At 44.4% G+C, this 17,463-nt stretch overlaps 1 protein-coding gene across 1 annotated transcript in view; it reads left to right on the top strand.

Moving 5' to 3' along the window:
* Positions 1-17,463, top strand: part of UNC13C (unc-13 homolog C) — a gene marked incomplete at both ends in the record, with an annotated part of 82,664 nt that overhangs the window by 38,109 nt on the left and 27,092 nt on the right. Inside the window, 6 exons of the mRNA XM_080351315.1 lie at positions 6,283-6,433; positions 7,253-7,321; positions 8,314-8,403; positions 9,375-9,503; positions 11,718-11,851; positions 16,350-16,435. Of these exons, the coding sequence (XP_080207441.1) occupies positions 6,283-6,433; positions 7,253-7,321; positions 8,314-8,403; positions 9,375-9,503; positions 11,718-11,851; positions 16,350-16,435 (659 nt within the window). The remainder of the gene's footprint in view (positions 1-6,282; positions 6,434-7,252; positions 7,322-8,313; positions 8,404-9,374; positions 9,504-11,717; positions 11,852-16,349; positions 16,436-17,463) is intronic.

Here is a 17,463-nt window from a genome sequence, read left to right as displayed (position 1 = left end):
CACTCAGACTTTGGGGAGAGTAATGAAAACACTGGGTCTGTCATGGTGAATTTTCTTTAGGACTGTTATCTGTTGTTTTTATTCGTGTTTCTGAGATCAGCTCTTTCTCCTGGAAAAACTGTAATCGCTGGGAAAAGGTGTACAGCTTCTTGGTTTGGAAAATAGAATGATCAGATTCTATTTGGTAATTTCCCACTAAAAGAAAAGCAATTTTCTACCACACAGCAGAGAGAGAATTTGAATGTAATCACTTGGCCCAAAGGAATATTGTGTAAGCATTTTGTGCTCGAGAATCTGGTTGCAGAATATTTCTATTGCATGTCTCATGATAACATTGTAAATTAAAATGTTTGCAGTTGTAAATGCAAAACTGACTGTGCTTTAATAGCCCGCAACTCAGACCCCAGAGAGCATCCCCATGCTTCTCATGCACCCGTACCAGGCTCAAGTGAGTTTTAGGGTGCTGCTAACGAGATGCTCTTTTCCTCTGAATGTAATTTTTAAATTTGTATTTGTTTGCAGTTTTAGACTTACATATTATAGAAAGTTTCAGTGTCACTTAATGATAGGCAGTCTTGACACCTTTAGGTATGGACAGACAGTATATGCTGGCATAGGAACATATGCTATTCTGTATTTCTGAACACAACATAAATCTAATTAAGCCTCCCTAAAGTACCAATTCCTAGAACAATTTGGCATCCTGTTCTGCTATGGTAATGAACACCGTCATTGTCTATCATTGCGGGTTCATGCTGGTTGGTCTGTCAGCTATGATCCTCTCAGTAAACTCTGATATTTGTTTCTGGCTCTCAAATTAATACCTATTTATATTTATTTCTTTAGAGCACAGAAATAATATTTCAAAAGAATAGGCTTTATTTTCCAAATACACTGAGTCTACTCATCAACCACAACTGTGGCAGCTCAGCAAAGATAAACAAGAATTTAGATAATTGTATTGTTTCTGTGCCTGACTGCTTAATGGAAAATCAGTCCAATAGGCGACCAACTTAAAGTCCTTAAAACATGAAGTTCATGCTCTTCTCCTCTCTCAATCAGCATCAGCAAAGAAATTCTTCATTTGCTGCTATTCAAAACTTGTCACGTATGCATCAGTGTTTGTTTCTAGGTCAGCAGGAGGTCACCTGTGCACCACCAAAGCCTTACTGGAATGTGGGTATCAGCCCAGCAGATGTCAGAGAGGTGGTTATTTACCTGCCTCAATTGTCCCCGATGATACCTTTCCCATTAAACTTAAAACAAATGTGATTGCATCTGCTGTTGGAGACCAAGTCAGTTCTTGTCCAAGGATGCCCACTTAGAACTCGTGCTCTCAGGATATCGGTCCCAACTGCCCAGTTCCTACGCAAGGAAATCTGCTTTTAAGTTGGCAGATGTTGAATTCACATGAATAGGAATTCAACCATTGACCCCAAACCAAAATGCAAGAAGCCTGCTTGTGTTGCAGTAACTGCGGCTCTTTGAAAGGTCTTAACTGGAGAGATTCCACAATCCACTCTTCTTTCCTATAATTATAATATTTGTCCACAAAATGTCTGCATTGGAAAAAGAAATGAAAGACAACTACCATTCTTATATGGGTCAGAAGGACTTTATTTTTGTGAAGGATAGCAGCCAAATAAATGCTTAGCTACACAAATGGTGTGCATGTACTTCCAGAAGCCGAAGCACTTATCTGTGGGAGAATAGGAAAGAAAACAGATGTGACAGAGAACAGATTAGCAAAAGCAGAACAGCGGCTCGGTGATCCAGTTGGCCTTTGTTTTAATGACTGCAGTGATGGACGGTGGTTTATGCTATAAATTCAATGTCTTGAGGACTCTGTTAAGGAAGGAAGTTTCTTCACCTTAGTTATGCTGAAGCAGGATTGCACTGGAAGCTTATTTACCTATATATATATTAAGCAACCTCTAGACCACCAAGAAAAAATAATCTTCTTCCTCTCATTCATCTTTCAACGTAATTTATTTCTCTTTAGAAGGCAGAAGGTGGAGCATGTAGTGAAACAGTGTTTGACTAGACACTGAAATTACATGTGATGTCAGCATCCTGAATTTACTGTGCAGCGAAGTCAAGTGCAATAAAAGCTCTATTAAGATCTTTGCCTCTTACTGGCACCACAGGTAGAAGCTAATGCTTCCAAATCAGCACCAGAGTTCTCATTCCAGCAGGCCTAGGCTCTGCCTAACGTGAGCCGTAAAGGCCGCGGGCCTAGGCTCTGCCTAACGTGAGCCGTAAAGGCTGCGGGCCTAGGCTCAGTCTAACGTGAGCCGTAGAGGCCGCGGGCCTAGGCTCAGTCTAACGTGAGCCGTAAAGGCCGCGGGCCTAGGCTCAGTCTAACGTGAGCCGTAAAGGCCGCGGGCCTAGGCTCTGCCTAACGTGAGCCGTAAAGGCTGCGGGCCTAGGCTCTGCCTAACGTGAGCCGTAAAGGCCGCGGGCCTAGGCTCAGTCTAACGTGAGCCGTAAAGGCCGCGGGCCTAGGCTCAGTCTAACGTGAGCCTGCCTCACGCGTGCCGGCCCCAGGCGGATCCCCTCTCCTGGCGGTTCTTCGCGCGGTCACGCAGGGCAGAGCGTCCGGCAGGGGTGCCGCGCTCAGCCCAGCTCCGCAGTGCGATCCAGGGCCCGGTTCAGCCCAGCACGCGCTCCCATTGAAATGTTGTGGCTTCAACACCTCAGAGACTCTGGATGATACTTTAAAGTAGCAAAATATGAATATGTGCTGGGATTTCCTCTAGGTACTTGTACATGCATAATTAATGACTTGGGCTTTTTTCTTGGGAATTATGACTTAAATTATAAGAGGATTTATCTTGAGTGAGATGTAAAAGAGCTAGAAAATTCCAATTTCAGAAGTTTTCCAGCCAATTGCTTTTCAATTACAGGGTCAATTGGTATACATCTCTTGTGCTTTATTTTTTTAGAAAAAAAATAGGAAAATACTTTAATTTATGGATCACATTGAGTGAGTTTTGAGCACTCAATGGAAATTCTGTGATTCTGTGATTCTGTGTGATTCTGTGATTAAGAAACAGTTTAGTATGAATCCTAAACCTTCGTCCTGTGTTAACCAGAGTGACGGTGTAACTCAGCAGTAGGTGTTCAGCACCCCGTTCACCCTGCTGCAGCAGCTGGTTCTGTTTCACATGTCCTGCTGCATTCTGGAGCCTGTCTCGCTGGCCAAGGAGCGCAGCTGAGCCAGCCATGTCGTGGGGTCATTTCTGATGTGGAGGCACTGAATGGAGATCGGGTATATTAATGAGGACTGATCCCTGAGCCTGGACACTGGGGCAGCCGGATTGAGCCCCGGCAGCGATGGGAGCACACGGTACGGTTCGGATGTCTCGTTTGCAGAGGCGGGGGGCGCGTTGAGAGGCTCTCTGGCAGCGATGGGAGCACACGGTACGGTTCGGATGTGGATGTCTCATTTGCAGAGGCGGGGGGCGCGTTGGGGGGCTCTCTGGCAGCGATGGGAGCACACGGTACGGTTCGGATGTGGATGTCTCATTTGCAGAGGCGGGGGGAGCACTGGGGGGCTCTCTGGCAGCGATGGGAGCACACGGTACGGTTCGGATGTGGATGTCTCATTTGCAGAGGCGGGGGACGCGTTGGGGGGCTCTCTGGCAGCGATGGGAGCACACGGTACGGTTCGGATGTGGATGTCTCGTTTGCAGAGGCGGGGGGAGCACTGGGGGGCTCTCTGGCAGCGATGGCAGCACACGGTACGGTTCGGATGTGGATGTCTCGTTTGCAGAGGCGGGGGGAGCACTGGGGGGCTCTCTGGCAGCGATGGGAGCGCACGGTACGGTTCGGATGTGGATGTCTCGTTTGCAGAGGCGGGGGGCACGTTGGGAGGCTCTCTGGCAGCGATGGGAGCACACGGTACGGTTCGGATGTCTCGTTTGCAGAGGCGGGGGGAGCGCGGGGGGGCTTGCTGGCCGCGATGGGGGGTCCTGGCAGCACCGGGTGTTTGTAAAGGCCCGTTCTGAACCTGCAGAGGAGCGTGTGTCTGGGTGCTGCAGGAGCAGCAGCGAGACAGGCTTGATGTGCTGCCTTCTGCACTCATCCCGTTCCCCCAATTTCCCTTTTAAACTACATAGGCCAACAGAAGAAGGGTTGTTTGGCAGGTATGAAATTGCAGATTACCCCGGAGGGTTATGAAAAAGGCATCTGCAAATATGCCAAGTAAGTGGTGTGAGAGACCCCAGAAAAGATACTGTTGTCTCTTCAGCAGAAGCGAGTTTGTGCAGCCTTGGAGCGTCAGAAAACAGGAGCATGGTGAACAGGGTCCGTCACAGGTCGCGAGGCAGGCCTCAGAGGACCAGAAACAGCACGAGGGTATCAGAAAGGGTATCAGTAGAATCATAGAATCATTTCGGTCAGCAGACACCCTCAGGATCATCAAGTCCAACCATAGCCTAACTAGCACTAAAACATGTCCCTAGGAACCTTGTCCGTACGCCTTTTAAACCCCTCCAGGGACGGTGGCTCCACCGCTGCCCTGGGCAGCCTGTTCCAATGCCTGACAACCCTTCCCATGAGGAAGTTTTTCCTAATATCCAATCTAAACCTCCCCTGGTGCAACCTGAGGCCGTTTCCTCTTGTCCTGTCACCTGCTGCTTGGGTGGAAAGACCCACGTCCTCCATAATGTACGTGGGGTGAGTTTGTGTGCAGGCCTGCAAGAACGTGGAAAGAGCTCATGTTTATACCTTTAGGAACAGGAATGCAAATGCAAGATGAAATCTTGAATGCTGTGGCTGAAAGAATATTAGGGCAGTGACCACAGTTACGAGTACTGGCTTAGGCTCAGCAGGACCGAGTTCAGTTAGCTTCCTCGGGTGGGCTCCGGGCCCAGGCGGTGTGGGCGCAGCACGCTGCTCTGCCTCCTGCTCCCCGGGACACAGAGGAGCCGGAGACCCCAGCGAGGGGAGCGTGCTGCCAAACCGAGCCCCTGCTCCCCGGGACACAGAGGAGCTGCAGACCCCAGCGAGGGGAGGTGCTGCCAAACCGAGCCCCTGCTCCCCGGGACACAGAGGAGCTGCAGACCCCAGCGAGGGGAGGTGCTGCCAAACCGAGCCCCTGCTCCCCAGGACACAGAGGAGCTGCAGACCCCCACGAGGGGAGGTGCTGCCAAACCGAGCCCCTGCTCCCCAGGACACAGAGGAGCTGCAGACCCCAGCGAGGGGAGGTGGTGCCAAACCGAGCCCCTGCTCCCCGGGACACAGAGGAGCTGCAGACCCCAGCGAGGGGAGGTGCTGCCAAACCGAGCCCCTGCTCCCTGGGACACAGAGGAGCTGCAGACCCCAGCGAGGGGAGGTGCTGCCAAACCGAGCCCCTGCTCCCCGGGACACAGAGGAGCTGCAGACCCCAGCGAGGGGAGGTGCTGCCAAACCGAGCCGCTGGGCATGCGGACAGCCCCAGAGGGCCCTTCTGCTTGAACGCATGCTCATTTCACCACCAGCTTCTCTGCCTAGTTCCCCTCCATCTCTTTCCTATCTCTGTGCATTTACTCCTTATTCCTTTATCTTCCTTCCATTTCTACATTACTATAAATCTTGAAAATCAGATTTTGTTTTGCAATGGTGTTGTGTATTCACCACATGTTAGATCTATCTTGTGTTTCTCTTGTTTTCTTACATTGTAAGCTCTTTGTGCGCTATAAGCAAACACCTCCTGTTGTTTTATACAAGTAAACATTACTACATTACAAGTCTGGGTTTGGCTGGTTCGGATTTAACAGGCCACGCAAACTTTACTTGCCCGAAGCAAAGGGAACAGTTCCACTTACGGCCTGAATCAAATCAAAGTGACTTAGAAGCTGCTCGATGCATGACCTGTTATAAATTGTGCAGCCTAAAATACATGCCCCAGTAAAATTCTGGTTTCAGTCTTTTTGTTGGCATCAATTAAATCCTTCTCCACTGGAGTATAGATCTTTTGTGGCCTTTTATGATTATAAGTTTGTCTTTGATTTTAACTTTGTGCTTAATAATGAATGTTTTGCTTAATAGCAATTAAGATAGTTAAATAATGTTTTGGTATATAAGATTAACAGAGTAAGAAGCAAATGTGAATCTGATGTGTTCAATTTGAAAATATCAGTGTGCAACAATTATATCCGTTGTCTGGATTTTCCTCATATGTATCTGCACAATTGTCCACGAGGTAGCTTGGAAGTGACATTATTGGAACTGAAGGAAGTTGTGTGAGAAAAGATCAGAATTCTCACCATCTTTAATAAACGTCTGTTTGAATTGTAGGCACTTCTCCTGTCTGTCTTCTAAATACATGTGCCCTGGCGTTCCAGCAGTTATGAGTACGTTGTTGGCCAATATAAATGCTTTCTATGCTCATACTACCGCAGCAACTAATGTATCTGCCTCAGATCGATTTGCTGCCACTAACTTTGGGGTGAGTAGACTTTCTTTTTAATAGAATTCTGCACGGTTTTGTCCAGTGAACTATGGAGTATGTTCTAACATGAAGATTGGTAATTAGCTTCTCTCATTAGTATTACTTGAGAATGGCACAACTCAGCTGGGCATGGCACAGCAAAATATTTTCACTGCAACTTTGTCTATCAGGATAACAAGTTAATCTCCACAGTTGAAGGGAAAACAATAACTACATAATAGTACTTTGCTTATTCTTACAAAATCTCCGTTTCAAAGTATAATTTTCAGTCACACTTTTACCCCAAATTCTGCTGTAAATGAGCATCATTTTGTACACATCAAAGGGAGGGGGAAGTGCTTTCTCCAAGAGTGGAAGCAATTACAGGGCAAAGATAAAAATGTGACAAGCTTGTCTGTTCTAATAGAGCTTGCTAACGTAACTGAAGACTTTGGACTTTATACTGAATGGATGCTGTTGGTCCATTTTTGATCAGAGGCAGCAGGCAGTGCTTTTCACGTCATTTAACAACGCATCCGTCGATAAGAAAGGAGAACAGTGTGCAGGAAAGCCCATGTCACCTCGCCGGTAACAGCTGCACGGTGTTGGTGCGTGCCGTGTAAACTGCAATACAGAACAGCAAGGGAAAATAAAGTGATAAAAGATACGTTGCCTGGCCTTGAAAAACAGACATCTCAAACCAGCACTTTTACGTGAAGCAATGGAAAGCAATCTATTTTTCAAATAAATTAAGAATGCAGAGCAGCTTTCTAAAACCCCACCAGTGACAGGAACCTGCAAATTCTAGTGCAACATGTGCTTGTTTTCTTTTTACAGAGGGAAAAGTTCATAAAACTGCTGGATCAGTTGCACAATTCTCTGAGGATTGATCTGTCCAAGTACAGGGTATGTGCAGTGCCTTCCGTCTGGGGGACGGCTCCGTGGGTTTTTGTGTCTATCTGCTGAAACTTCGAGAGATGAATCCCTCTTGTGGCGTAGAAGCTGAAAATACGGGGTGCCAACAAGACACCCCAAATCCTTTGGAACAAAAGCTTACAGATTTTAAGCAGTTCAACAATATTTTTCCAATTTGAGGGGGGGGGAAAAATAAAGTTATTATTTTCTGTCCAAAAGCTAAGAATGGGTCAAGGAATGAGCAGACATTCAGGAGAGAGTAGGATCCAACAGCTGATTAAATTAATCCCTAACTTCGTTATGTTAATTCCTCTGGGAATTGCCGTTACTGGCTCAGGTAGTGCAAGTTTCAGTTACTGCTGTGTTTATTCTGAGAGGCCGACATCTTTCCTGCGGCTCCCGTACTAAGATCCTCGGAGTGTTTCTAGGTGCTTCTACGCGATCGGAATTCGGGTTTCGTCTCTGCCTCGGAAGCTCTTTCCGCCGGGGGCTGGTGCAGCGCCGGCCTTTCGGGAAGGCAGCGCGCGCGCCTCCACCGTGGAGCCCGTGCGCTGATGGTGCTTCGGCACGAAGCCGATCGGTACTGGAGTCGCTCTTCCTGCTGACCCAGAGATCAGAGCAAATTTTTAGACACGATTTGTTCAGTTAAGCTTGTTAATGCATTTATGCCTACAAGTGATTTGTGTACCAGGGGTGGCCCATCAATGATTTTCATTAGCAACATTTTAAAGTCTTTTTTGTAGTATTTTTTACTCCATTAATGTTTTGGAAAGATCACAATATTTTTAGTCACTCATATTACGAATACAGGCGTGTTACCAGAACTATTCCTGTTCCTCTTAAAGTGATACTCATCGCTAACTTCAGGTTCACCATTTCTGCTCCTTCCGAGCAGCAGCTCAGTTTTCCTAGGGCGCTGTTTCCCAGTGGCCCAGGTTCCACCTGTAACTCAGCTGTTGTCATTCCCGTCTTCCATTCACCAGGATAATTTTCCTGCCAGCAATTCCGAAAGACTCCAGGATCTGAAATCAACCGTGGACCTGCTCACCAGCATCACTTTCTTTCGAATGAAGGTATCGTCCTTTATTAACACCGTGACTCTAAAAAAAATGCTGTCGCCTTTTATTTTCCAGGAAAATCATGCTCTGGTTAACACCCCTAACTCCTTCAGTTTTAAATAAATAACTCTATGTACTGACAATCATTGAACTCATTCACACCTTGTATTATCAGTTTGGTAAAGCCATTATCTATGATAAATAAACAATTAACTTTTCCTTTTTTAGCAATTACTTTACATTTCCTGAAGGAAACAACAGAAATTACCTTTTAGATCAGTGTAAAGTTAAGTCACAAGAAGCTAATTCAGCTGAACTCAGGAACACGTAGAATGATGTTTTCCTACTAGTATCAACACGGTTAAACAGCAAAATACATCTGATAACTGCACTTGCCTTAGTTGCTCCAGGTGGTCAAGTTCTGAAAAGTTTTTAGAATAGAATGGTACACATAGTTATTACTGAATGCAAACATAGAAAGCCAACATTTGTTGCAATAGCATGTGATTGCACTGCGACAGGCACTACATAGAGAATTAAACTGATCCAGTAAGTTGGAGTTCAAATTAACGTATCCTGAAAAGCAGTAAAAAGCTGAACCCTTTGCTTTAAAAAATGAAGAGCTACTTGGCTGATTTTCAGAGGAAAGTACATAATTGTGTGTCTAAATAGTTCCTAAATAATGGAAAAACTTCTTAAGTGGGAAATGTGAAGATGTAAACCCTGGGCACATCTGCCTTTTCCATTATATGAATAGTTTCAGTCAAATAAAACTTAGTGATACAACCTACTTGCTTAAGTGTATGTTTTATTGCATCTTTAAGCTAAGACCACCTTTGGTTATCACAATTTTAAACATTTCTTATTATATTTATTATTATATTTATTATTATATTTCTAAACCTTTCATCCTGTATTACAGAAGTACGTTAGTTGCAACACTTGGATTTTTCGTGTTAAATGCAGTTCCTGCGATCTGTTCTCAGGTGCTGGAGCTGCAGAGCCCGCCCCGAGCCAGCGCCGTGGTGAAGGACTGCGTGCGGGCCTGCCTGGACTCGACCTACAGATACATCTTCGACAACTGCTGCGACCTCTATTCCCAGCTGCTGGATCAGGTGGGACCCGTCAACTTGTTTCGTGCCATGTTGCTCATTCGTTATTTTTAGTTGAGCGTAAGTAAATACAAAGCATCTCAATGTTCCTCATACCAAGGTTATTTTCATGTTATTTATGAGAGAAGGAGCAATGTAACACAAACCCACAGATGCCTATGAACTCTGAAATGTTTGACAATATGAGTTTCAAAGTGAATGTGTTAACTCCTAACTTAGTCATCCCATTGGACATGACTAAAATTTTCCAGTGGCTTTAGGGAAGATGATGTTAGATTGTTACTGTTTATTTAAGATCCATAATGGGGATCCAAAAGATCCAGAAGTGGGTGTTCCTGCGTGTTATATGTACTATCTCCGTGTGTAACTCATGTTAATCACCTCCTGCATTTGCTTTTGTCTTCAACCTAGAATTTTCAAAGATGCCTGCCCCAGTATTTCTAGAAAATACGTTTAATATCTGATTATGTGCAGTTGTCTGATGTGAGGTGAAAACAGAACAATGAATGATGAAATTGAGGGTGCTCAAGCTGGAGTTTTGGGAAATCTATCACTATAACAAGAGCAACAAGTAAATCATAAAATATGCTCAGCAGTCCCCACTTCATCATTTTATTAGTCTCTACTTCCATGTTCGAGAGACAACCACCGTTATAAAGCAAATATCTTGCAGCAAAACAATACCCCTGGGGAACAGCAATATTTCCTGGGGTAAAGTACGGTCAGTGCTCACAGTGTGCAGAAAGTGCCATACTGTAATTTCATACCAGAATACAAAGAACAGCTGATGACAAAAAACCCAAAACAAATGGGTGCTACAGGTAGTAAAACATGACATCTTGACAGCCTTACAGACACATACATTACTGTCCTCGTTATTTGAGACACAGCACTCTGATGAGTAACTGCCTAATTCCCTATGCAGCAGACGTAGTGTTTTCTGGTTTTAATGAACACTGATCGGAGTGCAGAGGTACCGCCTTGGACTGAGCAAAAACAATGCCTTGGGTGAGTAGTTCAGGGAGCGCTTGGATCACTTTCTGACTCCTTGTACGAATGTCACTGTTTCTGTTTTCTTAAGAAAACAGCAACAAACGAGAGAAGTCTTGGCTGGTGCTCACGATGACTGAAGTCCCCTCAATATTCTTTTTGCGATCTTCTCCACTGAGTGAAACCAACAAAGTGCAGATAAATTCTTCCTGTTTTTTGAAAAGCTCAGTACACATTGATCAGTGCAAATCGTTTCATGACTGATGGTGCCAGCACCCTGGAACAAAACACGGGAATACTCTGTATTTGACACCTGCTCAGAGGAATAGTATTGAAGTTGTAGCTGATTTTGGAGACCTTTTCTTGTGCCTGTTGCTCAGTTCTGGGTGTTGTGTCAGTGGAGCGCGGTGCAGGAGACCGGGAGCTGGCAATAAACTAACTGGTTCTGGAGCCAGACGTTGCACGGCTGCAGCCGCACAGTACTTATCTCTGCTGAGAGGTGTCACACCGTAGGGCAGGTCGATAACGTGTTACTAACACCCTAGCGTTCGGAATCAGAGTTTCTGTGCTAGCGCGACGCTGCAGGCTGGCGTGTGGATGGACCTGCGCTCGCAGGGCCGGCTCAGCTCTGCTCTGCTGAGTCCCTGGTCACCTTTCCATTTGGGATTTGGGACCCCAAGCCACTTAGTTGCTTTTGAAGGTGCACCTCTTTTTCTTTAGCAGACATGACAAAACAATAGTAGGTTATTAATTTCTTACAGAAACGCTGTAAGAATTGAATCGTGAAGCATGTGAAGTGTGACTGCCAAATGCATTCAAAAGTATGAAGTGGGAAGTGAAATTGTGCAGTAGTGAAAGCTGGGGAATGAGGAAAGATTTCAAGGCCTTGGGACGGATGGTAGAGGAGTCTGGGGCTCAAGAGATTTTCTCTTCCCTCCTTCCAGGTTTGGGTGGTGATACGGGAGGGAATAGAAAATTCAGTCTGTAAAAGCAGACTACAAACCAGGTCTCCGTTATCTTTGCTGACCTGTCTTTGCACGGTGTGTGTCCACAGCCAGGTGCCGTCTGCCATACGAGCTGCTCGAAGATGGATAGAGAGTCCGTCCAGAATGTCTGAAGATTCTTAATACATCATTCTTTCCAAGCAATTAACATTCTACAGATGGAAATCCCAGCAATTTTCTTTAATTTCTCTAATGTCAAATATACTCCACCTTGTTTTAACAGAGTAAGAAACAAGAAGTTCCTAAAGAAGAACAGGGACCAACAACGAAGAATTTGGATTTCTGGGCACAGCTTATTACCCTGATGGTCACTATCATAGATGAAGATAAAACAGCGTATACACCCGTCTTGAACCAGTAAGTTATTACTTTCCCCATAAAAAGTAAGAATCATGGATTTATTAAAATAAGGACAGGATATACACTGGAATCAGTAGTTTTATTTTAAATATAACCTAACTAGAGGTTTTTGAAGTATGGAATGTAACAGTGACGTAGTTTGACTTAGCGCTGTGATCATGGAAAGAGAACCTCTTGTTTCACGAACACCATAGATACGTGATGTATGAACCATCCCTACATGTTAAATAGAAAAATATTATGTGAGAGAGCTAAATGGATGGACGGAAGGGAAAGTTCAGTGAAATAGTGTGATGATATTCATGTTATGATTTTATCTTGGCACATAAAAGGTTCAAATCATGCTGAGGCTTTTTAAAGCATTATAATAGACTTTTAGGCTTGTGTTTGTAAAAGAATAATGAACTTCACAAAAACCCCTCTACAAATCGGTTATTGGCTAGAGACAAAGCCTGGCCAGGCCCTCCCGGAACTTCCCGAAAGGAGAGCAGCTTCCTGGGCCCAGCAGAGATGGAACTGACTCCCAGAACTGAAGAGGTGACAGACGAGCGAGTTACAATCAGTAGCCAAGACAAGCTGAATAACTGATGTTTAGTAGAGAAGAGAGCGCCAGTCAATAAACACAGAAAGAGGAGATAGAATGCTGGATTTTCAAAATTAAATACACAGAAGGAGTACAAAGGAACATATTTCACATCTTAAGGCTGAAGAAAAGGATATTGCACTAATAGAAATGTGCCATGATGAAGGCCTAGGGAGGAGTTTTAGCTTTTTAGAGCCATTTTACAGAGAGATTCTAGAAAATCTGGGCATAGCGTAGCTGTGATGACTTGCGCAAAAGTTAAAATTGAAACCTATATCCGTGTTAGGCTAAACAATTAATAGAGGTGTGCAGTGGCTTTTAATGGGAGGGTCGAGAGGGGGAAAGAACAAGTCTGCTTCTTTCAGCCAAAATGGGGTGGTCGAGTGTACACACAGATGTGCTCATCTCTTGGTAAAAGGTATCGTACTTTTTGTGGGCTCACAATGTATTTACCAAAGAAACCTCTTGGCGATAGTCAGAGGTTGGAAGATATTTCATTACCTTCTGAGTTCTTCCTTTCTTCGCTGCTGTTTTGGAAGCGGAAGGGTGAATAGCGTGAATGAAACGTCTCTGAGAAACAGGAGACGCCAAGAGAAAGAGATGGAGAGAAAGAGAGGCTGTGGGTGGAGAAACCAGAGCAACTGTCCACGGTAGCCCGGGAGAGTTCGGTGGGGTTTCTGTTTGTTGTTGTTTTGTTTTGTTTTAAAGTTTTCCTGACACAAAAGCACCGTGTAAAAACTGGCAACAAAAATGACAGACAGCCTCTTCCCTCTTTTTTACCCCAGAAAAGGGGTAAAAGGAAAATGTAAGTTGGATGTATAAGAATATTGCAAAATCTGTGACTCCTTATCAGCAGCGTGTGGCCACGCGGTGTCTCAGTGGAATATCAGGCCTACATCCTTTTGAATCCTGCTGTAGAAACGAGGTTGCTGGAGATCCCCAGGAGAGCTCCAAGTAATCCCATAGTAGTTTTCATAATGGTGTAATATTGCTCAGAATTCTTTTCCTCAACCAGTTTTGGAAACTCTATTTTTAAACGTACCTTGGAGGCAAAGAAGATGGTATGATGAGCAGTTTGAACTGTATCAGATGGTGAATCCAGATGACACATGATGTGATTGCCTCAGCAAGCTTTGCAGCAACCGAAAGACCACACCAGCCCACTCAGTGGGAGTTGTGTGGCAACCGCAGCTCTGATGTGATATCAGAAACTTGACAAGTTCGAGGGGAAAACATGAAGTCTGGTGTTAAGGTTGTAAAATTCTCATCCTGCTAGTTAATACAACGTAAAACGTGATTGGAACGATTCCCAAGCAGATCGAGGACTTGCCAGCGCTTGTCAATATGCGTTGTACACACCCTGAGACAGCAGAGATGGCTGTCAAAATAAATTATCTGTTCAGCTAAAATGATCAACAAATCAAGAACAAAATCTTCAACTGAAATCTGCCTGTGCGTTTGGAAATGAGGATCTAAGCTTTGTGCCACTGCGCAGTAGAAAGCTTTCCCTTCAGCTGTACAGCACGTAACTCAGCAGAGCCGTGTGTGTTGTAATACAGATTTAAGAAACAAGACAGCTGTGGTGGGACTTCTAGATTTGTTATTTACTGATTCTTACATCCCTGTAATTCCTGCGTCCTCTATTGAAAATGTTAAGTGTACATAATATACTTAGAAGCAAAACCTTCTGAACAGATGAATACCGAAGAATAACAGGCATAATAAAATCTCGGTCATGTTCTCCCTTGCAGTTTACATGACCGCTTATTGTGTACTTTTCTAAGATGGGCATTTCTCATAATGCTGATGATTCAGCCTGTCAGTTCAATCAGGCTGCGAAATGAGGCTCGCGGAACACAAGATGCGAGCTTGTTGGAGTCCCGTACTTGGAGATCAGTATCAAACATTAATTGATCACCTGGAACTTTCTTATTTATTTTGTATTTTCTCTGAATATTCATGTAATAGTATGCATGTATATATATTTGTATGTAGGTATGTATACTAAAGCAAACTAGAACCCTGTCCTGGTTGGGAATAGGGCTCAGAAGGAAGATTCAAAAGCTTAGGTTCTCTTGCTGAGCGCACTCACGTGTCACGGGCTCCTGAGCAGGCACTGCTCCCTGCCACCTCCCTGTCCTCTTCTTGTCCTTCTAAGCTGTGTGTTTTGAAGGTCGGGGATTTTTCTCGTTACATACTTTAAAGTTCCTGCATAGTAATTTTTTAAATCTACCAGAAGCCTCTAAGTGCTACTGTAATGCAAATAATAAATGATAGATTATTATTACATGAGCAATCTTAGAAATATGAGTAGCCAAATGAAAGTAAAGCTGAGTAGCTCTGAGGAAAGCTGTGTCGGCACGGTGCCCACCCGGCACAAGAAAAACGGCTTGCACTTCCATACGGTGCTTATAGAGAGAAAATCTTCATCAGTACTCTGCAGTGTCAAGCTGTGCATGTGCACTTCTACTCTTAATCAAATGCACAAATGGTATTTTGACAGTGGGATAGATTGTTTAAGATACATAGTAAAACATATATACTTGTGTACACACCACTAATCAAACAAATGCGTTTTTCTCAAACCCAGCCTTGCATTATGGCCAGAAGACAGTGTCAATATTAAATCAACTCTGAAGTATTTCCTCAGCGCAGCATTGTCAAAGTTGAGCTGAAACAACACTCAGGCTGGACCGGACAGAAAGAAATTAAGACAGTTGAAATACATTTGAGCTTTTGAGCAACAATTAATTTTGTGTTAACAGAATTAATACAAAGTTCTGTAAGTGAGCAGCCATTAGCATAACGAAGGCATATCTGTGATCTGAGCTAACAGTTGCTTCACATTAAAGCAACAGAGCTAATGAGCTATTTAAGCCCTTTTTCTTTGCAGATAAGATGAGGGTCAAACACGTCCCTGGAAAGAAAAGCTCACTTGGATCACATTGCTGCCACCTTTAAGAATTCTTACATTTTTACAAGAATTGTTACAGAATTTTCTGGATTTGATTACTGCTCCAGCAGAAGGTCAAACTGCTTTGGATCACATTGTCTGCTGCTGCTCACGATGAAAGCCACGTAGCTCCGCGTGTTTCCTCAGGAATATTCCCTGGGGGTTTTATGTAGGGACAGATATTTGCTTGGGGTTTTGTTGGGTTATTTTTGTTGGTGGCGCTGTTGTTTTTTGTAAACGACAGACCAATACCTGTCCTTCTAAGTGTCCTGTGATACCAGTGTACAGCGTCTCACTAGAACGTCAGCGTGGCCAGTCGGTGACAGTGCAGACGGTGACTTATTCACATAGATTAAGAAGCAGCTGGGATCTATGGAAAAGTTGGGGAAAATACTTGCTTATAACAGCAAAGAACATCTAAAAAGGACTGTTTCTTGGAGATGACATGAGGCATAGGACCAAAACTAAACTTTTTAATTGGAAGTATTTCTTTTTCTACCTTTTATAGTCCTTACTGTTTTATCCATACTTCAGAGTGAAGTCTTCCAACAGTGATTTAACTAGTATAATCCAATGTTGCTTCACAGACAACTTTACATTTTGCGCTGTAATAAGGGAAATAAGGAGAACCTGTAGCTGCTGAACGTCTGAGCCACCTGTGTCAGGTTGTATCGTAAGCCACCTGATTTATCTGAAGCTGAAGAATTATCTGTAAGACAGGTGGATGTTTCTTGGTTTAAAATGTCATGTGAGGGAACTGGTGCAACACTCAGCTAATTTCTTAGGCCCCTGACGTTAGACACGGGGAAGTTTTTATTTGAAGATTGGATGGTTCATGTAATAGTACAAAGCGCAAGACAGAACAGGGGGAGTTATTTTGTGGATACTTGCCTTTCTGCTGTGCAGCTGTAAGCATCATTCCCAGCATCGGGTGAACTGGTGTCATTCATTGATTGCAGGTTCCCGCAAGAGCTGAACATGGGAAAAGTCAGTGCTGAAATCATGTGGATTCTGTTTGCCCAGGACATGAAATATGCTCTGGAAGGTAATTAGAATGAACTATTTATTGCACTAGAGAGCTCACCGAGACTGTTTGCCACTGCCATCAGATGCCTGTGAATGGTAAGAGTTTTCTGGCATACTTGTTCAAGGTGTTTACTAGATTGCTGGCAGGGTGTTGCAAGGGAAGCGAACTGTTGCGCTGCAGCTGTATGAAGTTATGTACGGAAGAAGCAAGCAAAAGAGCTGTGACTTGAAATACTGCTTGTTCTTACCTAAATCTGACAGAAGAAACACAGATATGCTTGCTAGGCAGCAGCGTAGGCATTCCGTATTTTCTTCCTAGCTGAAAATTGCTGATGGCAAGAAATTTTTTTGCTTTGAATTCTACAAGATTAGGAGCAAGCCCTTAAATATGGTCGCACCCGATCCTCATGGTTTTAATGGAGTTCATTAAAATGTATTGCATCCTGCTCTGCCAGTCTCACCTTCCAGGTTATTAGCGTAGGCTGCCATCTGTTCTATGTGGTGCCCAGGGCTGCGATGCAGTCTTTGCGTGATTTGATTTACTGTTAATCACCTGAAGCAGCATCTTTTGTGTTACAAAGTTGATTCCTTTCTGCATCCAGTCAAGAAGCAATGCAATAGTTCAACAACACTGGCAAAAGGAATGCTGATGTGATAAAAAAGACTGAATTAGCTCATCCAAGATCCTGTTTCTGGTTTTTCCTGTGCTATATATTCCCAAATATATCCAGCCATTCCCATCAGCTTAAATTCAGGAAATGGGTGTGTCATAACTCCATTCTTTAACAGAAGGCTATTACGGGACCTCCAGTTACATTCGTTTTCCCCTCTTTTCTGAGAGCAGTTTGGAATGGCTGTTCGGGCTGCGTCCTGTCCCCGCACGGGTGCTCCTGGGTGCGCTTGGGGCTGATTGGAGCGGCAGCTGCTGCTGAGGAGGTTCGTGCTCTCCAGCCGCGCTGTGACCCCGTCCCGGTAGGAGCCGTGAGCTCGGCATGGCAGCCGGGACAGCCCCGTGGTCCCGGCACAGCAGCCGGGGCAGCCCCGTGG

Source organism: Nesoenas mayeri (assembly GCF_963082525.1).
Source record: "Nesoenas mayeri genome assembly, chromosome: 11".
In the NCBI taxonomy this organism is placed as follows: domain Eukaryota; kingdom Metazoa; phylum Chordata; class Aves; order Columbiformes; family Columbidae; genus Nesoenas; species Nesoenas mayeri.
The sequence above is the reverse complement of the archived record's forward strand: the minus strand, read 5'-3'. Positions and strand labels throughout refer to the sequence as shown.